The 5,957-nt window shown below is 41.0% G+C and overlaps 1 protein-coding gene across 1 annotated transcript; it reads right to left on the bottom strand.

The window, feature by feature from the left end:
- Positions 1–1,535: 1,535 nt before the first annotated feature.
- Positions 1,536–4,897, bottom strand: lpar2a (lysophosphatidic acid receptor 2a). The gene is given in 5 exon segments (XM_074697440.1): positions 1,536–1,830; positions 2,314–2,576; positions 3,040–3,388; positions 3,391–3,797; positions 4,812–4,897. Coding segments are annotated over 5 exon segments (1,194 nt in total). The 5' UTR covers positions 4,894–4,897; the 3' UTR covers positions 1,536–1,737.
- Between the last annotated feature and the right edge of the window lie 1,060 nt (positions 4,898–5,957).

Below are 5,957 nucleotides of genomic sequence, written 5' to 3'. Positions count from 1 at the left end.
CAAATGCTCTTGTGATAGTCAAATGTAATAAAAGGAGAGATTGCACCATATGATGGTTAATATGTGGATCTGTCGGCCGCGTTGAGTCTGTGGCCTTGTACACACATAGCGAGGTATTTTCAAAAACAAATACCCCACTCAACACTTGGGGGATGAGATTGATACTTAAGTTTCAGTTTCTTTTCACATTCGTTTTTGAAATACTTTCGTCCACGTGCACCAGGAAAATCCGCTGATAGGTGCCACTCCAAGTATGCCAAACGTTTATATGGCAGCTAGTGATGCACTGATGGGAAAATTTTGGCCGATACCGATAAATGATAGCAATATTGCTGTTACGGCCAATAACCGATATTACTGATATCAATATTGGTGAAAAAAAAAAACTTGACACAAATGATGTGTCGAGGTAGTTCAGAGAGAAAGAGCAGTGTGATCCTGAGAAAAGACGACCATGGAGAGGATCAAAGGATGGAGCGCCCAAGACGGCCATAATCAAAACAAGTATGTTTCTGTTTTTTAGATATAAATCAGGAGGAGAGACAAAAAAGAGCGTCCATTCTTCTTAGGTAGTTTTGGTGTTTAAATAGTAATAGAACACAATATTATTTGGGTATCGAAAGATTATTCAAGATGCTCTGAAAATGGCCAGCAACTAATGAGTAACTCATCAGGCGATACTGATATTGGTACCAATATATCGTGCATCCCTACTGACAGCTGCGTCAGTTATGTAATATTGTGATGCCATAGCAACACCACACCGAGTGCTAAGAAATCCAATAAGGAGAAAACCGGGACTTAAACGGGAATTAAGCTTTGTTTCAGAGAAGACTGTATGCCGCCAGTAGAAATACAGAGCCGCTGTCACACAGTAAATGATGATTCTCTCAACCAATTAACAGCCTACAGTGTTGTAGATCCACCTTCTGGGATCAGTTTGGTTTAGTCTGGCACCCCTACGAGAGGGTCCCAAAAAGTGGGACCGTCTGTCTTGGTTATTTAGGGACCTGTCCTGGGATTAGTCTGTGGAAACATCACAAAATGCGTTCCATACCGAGACAAACCAAAGTGAACTGTTAGGCGGCACGATTGTGAGAAAAGACGATCATGGAGTGGATCAAAGGATGGAGTGCCCAAGATGAACATGATCAAAAAAGTATGTTTTGTCTGTTTTAGACTACACTCTTCTTAGGTATTTTTGGTGCTTACATAGCCATAAAAAAAACTGAATTAATTTGGTTTAAAGATCGTTCAGGATGCTCTGAAAACGGCCCGCAGCTAATGAGTAACTATCAGCCTGCTTTTACACATCAGTCGATAACGATATGTTAAAAAAATGACAAACATCGGCTAATACTGATATTGGTACCGATATATGGTGCATCCCTAATGGCAGTGTTTGTCAGACGTGAAACCCATGCAAGCCAATCAGAATGAACCCCCGTTGTTTTTGTGTGTCATTTGAGAAACGAAAAAGTTTTTTTTTTTCCAGTGTATACACAAAACTGTGTAACCGGGGTTTTCCAAAATCGTCACACTGGCTGCAGTTTTCAGAAAACACGTCACTTGAAAATGATCCAATGTTTGTTTCCTTTTAGGATTAAGAGATGCATCTTTATACATTTTTATTATATTTACAAATACAAACATGGAGGAGAGGTAGTTAGTCAGATATTACACAAGGAGCACTTGATTTACAGTCAAAGATTTCTGGGAGTTGTAGGCCTGCGGACATCATGGCCCTGCCACTGTCCAGTGGTCTTCTTTATTGTTTGTCTCCACAAATGCAGCTTGATCTTCTGATTTCTCGACACAGTGAAGAGTTTCCTGTAAAAAAAAAAAAAAAAAAAAAAAAAAAAAGTTTTAAAGACACTCCGGTAATCAAAAGCTACTGATGCCATTTGTGAACCTGACAGGACCGGACAGGTCTCAGTTCAACATTAAGCTGCCCTTGAGTTATGAAAGTAACACGTCTGACTCAGAGAGTGAGGAGAAAAAAAAATAAAGAGAATTTCCGGGTTTGACTGTTGCAGGGCACAAGATATCAGATATAAACTTTAAAATCAGCACATGCACCAGTGTGTGTTACAAGAACCTGCATGTTTATCAGAGAAGGGAAGCAGGACAGCAAATATACCACAACAGGAGGAAATTTAGCAAAAATCAGAGTACTAGAATATTCAAATCAGCAGATTCTTGGACAGAATGAAATTCCTCCTGTTTTTAAGAGTTCAGTCACACATACGCCATGTTTGACCGGTTGTCTGTTTACTGTAGGTCAACAACCCGTGTGATGATGAAACGCCGTACCTCTGGAAGTGGTGAAGCAATCTCCACAGGTGACTGCTTCCTCCGTCGACCGGCGCCTCTGCGGCACAGGCAACACAGGATCTGCACAAACGTCCCTCGCATCTCGTTGTCTCGCAGAGAGTAGATGATGGGATTGACCAGAGAGTTGCACTCCGCTATCACCAAACAGAACTTCTCATAGGAGTTGGCGTTGCTGGCTTTACCCAACAGCCCGTCCAGTAGGAGAGTCACAAGGCCAGGCGTCCAGCAGATTACGAAGGCGCCTGCAAAATACGAATGAGTCAGAGAGTCAACAATCATTACCCATAAGTCTCTCACAAATGCAGGGATATAAAATGACATGTCCCAAAGTGCAGTAAGGTTGACTCATGTTTGTATCACGTCTGCTCAGGTGAGTCATGAGGCATAACTGCACCTAATGATGATATTAAGGAACCAGGCATGAGGTTTGTGACAAAAAATGAGATTTAGATTTCATCCAGAACACCTGAAATTCCTAACAAGCCAATCAGTAAGAGGACTGACTGTTTAGAGACTAGGTCTGACAGACAGACTGGACTAAAGCTGCAAAACTGGTTTCTGCAGGAAGTGAGAGACCAGAAGCATGAAGCATCAGGGCTCAACAAAAAGAGGTCCCTCTCTTTTTTCTTTTTCATTTAAAGATTTTTCTTCTTAACTTGAAGCTTTAAATTAAGATTTAAGAAAAACACATTCAAAACTTCTCACCCAGCACCATGGAGATGGTTTTCATCAGGTTCAAAACAGTCAGACTGTTCCACGTCTCTGAGGAGTGCTGCGATGAGTATCTGGTCTGGTATCTCACATAGATGAAGATGCGTGTGTACACAGCCACCATAATGAAGAAAGTGAGCAGGTTGAGAACTGCCCAGAAAATGAGGAAACGGCGGCTGTAGAGGGGGGCGACAGTGGAGCAGTCCTCCAGATCACACTCACAGTTCCAAACAGTTGAAGGCACAAGGCCCATGATGACGCTCACGGCCCAGATGCAGACGATCAGCAGCACCACACGCCGCTTGGACATGGTGCTGTGCAGCTGCATGGTGATGATGGTCTGGTGGCGTGGCGCTCCACTGCCACAGCCAACAGGTTGGCTACAGAGGCTGTCAGGCTGATGTCAATCAAAGCCCCACGAATGTACCACTGCTCCTTTGTGAGTGTGCTGGTCCAGGGGCCAGTGTTCAGCATCAGGTTGGCATAGGCAATACCTGCAAACAGGTCTGCTGCAGCCATGTTCCCAATGAGGTAGTAGATAGGGAAATGAAAGCGTTGGTTCATGAAGATCGCCACCATCACCATCAGGTTTGCTAAGACGACGACAAGACATACTGTCAACCCCAGTCCAATCACAATATAGTCCCGAGCTGTCCACTCTGTGCTGATCTTCTTTCCAACCAGGTTGTAGAAGAAGGTGACGTTGTGGCTGTAGTCACAGGTGTTCCACATGTTGCTCTCTAAGGCCATTTCTGCAGAAATAAAACAGGAACTGTGTTTTAGTAAGTCCCTGCTGTTTGACAGAGTCTGACCATAGCAACAGAGAATCCCAACAGTTCAACCCCCTGAACTGAAACAATAAACTTAAATAAAACAAACTGATTTTAATCTAACACAAAATTCATCAGTGCTTTTAGAGGATTGAAATTCAATACAAACACACTCACACTCACACACCTTGTTCCAGTAGATAACAGTTACTTTACTGGGAAGCAGGTGAATCAAGGAAAAGATCAGGTTTCAAATGAAAGGAGATAAAGTAAATGGTAACATAATTTCACGAAAGACAAAAAGTGAAACATTACTTCCTCAATAAGTAATAGTTATTTCAGGGTTTCACCACATTTTACAACGACAGTAAAGAAAAAATAAAATGAATCACGTCTGAAGTTTGACGTTAAGCGACAGGTGGAAAATCTGTTACCGGAGGTGGTGGATATTTTCAAATGAAGAAATAGAAATGGTTGACTATCAAAGACTCACCGGCAGTTTTAAGCTCTCCTCCATTCAGATAGCTCCACTCCAAAATTTGACATTTGACATCTGAACCGCAAAACACGACAACTACTCTCACTCCCGTTCGTCCGTGCGGCCAAAGTTTCCACACGTCGCCTCTGAATCATGTCTACACAGATCAGCTGGACTCAACAGACAGGTTGAAGTGCCGCCTCCACTTCCAGTTTCAAATATCAGAAAAGAAAATGACTCATTCGCTCTCACCTTCTTGTCTGTCAAAGAGAGAGTTTTTTCTTTGGGGACGTCCCATAATCATCTCAAACCCGTGTTTGAATTAAAATAGTTTTTGCGAAACTGGATTAGTTTGAACCACTTTTAAATGCACGTGAGTTCCCGTGAATCATTGCTCCAAAAGACCGGCAGGAACCTGCTGAATAAATTTAATGTAAAAGAATACTTTCAAAGCCCATTTCTTGTCATTTATCCCCGTTGTCGAATTAGTTAAACATATTTTAGCGCGTGATACCAACTTCTGTTTACGCAAATGTTGTGGTTTCCATCTTGTCTCCAAGCAGCGAGGTTTATGACTCCTCTCTGCCCCCCTGTGGCCATGGTAAGAAACTGCACAGCGACAAAACACTGACGTGCAGTACTACAGTCTTTAGTTTAAAATATACCTGCCCGCATACAGTGAAAGAAAACTCCTCCACATTGTTTCATAGCGTAGGATGATTTTATGAATTATTCTGATTTACACTAGCAAGTAATTACTGAATAACAAATAGTTCAAGCAAGTGCACAAACCAAAACCTTAAAACACAACTTACTAAAAGAAAAATTCTGAACTAAAACAGATATCAAATTTTTAGTCTAAACAATAAATACGCTAATAATGCCACTGCTAGTTTGATAGAACAGGGAAAAGAAACTTACTGTAGTATAAACTTCTGCAGTTCCCGAATTTGGCCACAAGAGGACTCAATGAGCCTTAATCATAGACAGGATGCAGTGGTCTCATCACAGTGAATTACGTTTGTTTAGAGCTTTATTTACGGTTTTGCTCACATGTACAGAAAGATACTGCTTGAATGGTTAAAAAAAACATTTCCGTGTGGTAATTTCATAGCAATGGAAGGTTGGGTAGATTACACATTTGCTATTTTCTACAATCTTTATATGTTATGCTCTCAATGGTGCACATTTTATAATGCCTGTCCACACGAGTCGTATTGTATTTATCAAAATGTTCCATTCGTATTTTAACCCTCTTATCTTATTTTGAAAATACGCACCGGAAGTAATAGTGTGGACAAAGGTTGGAAGTATCGCCAACTTGATTGAGTTACTCGCGTTGCAGTTTCAAAGTATGGCCACGGGAGGGCAGTGTCCTCTACGTATTGCAACTAACCAAGGCCTGAAATGCAGAAAGTATTTGGATATGACTTATCGAGGAAAAAAACACGAATGCGAACCCATTTTTTTTTTTTTTTTTTTTTTCAAATTTAGCAATTATGTTAAGCAATTTGGTGATAAGCAATTACAGTTATAGCAAAAAAACATTCAATTTAAGTGACGGGATATGTGACCTTAGGGTATATTATGTTACATAAATTATAACAGCGACTAAAATAAAACTATTTGATTTTGTGTGAAACAGAGCCGTAGAAAATAGATGA

This window comes from Halichoeres trimaculatus, unplaced genomic scaffold (genome assembly GCF_033239565.1).
Source record: "Halichoeres trimaculatus isolate MK-OKI-2021-1 unplaced genomic scaffold, fHalTri1.1 fHalTri1_scaffold_20, whole genome shotgun sequence".
Classification (NCBI taxonomy): Eukaryota; Metazoa; Chordata; class Actinopteri; order Labriformes; family Labridae; genus Halichoeres; species Halichoeres trimaculatus.
Note: the sequence above shows the minus strand (reverse complement) of the source record. Positions and strands in the feature narration are given on the sequence as shown.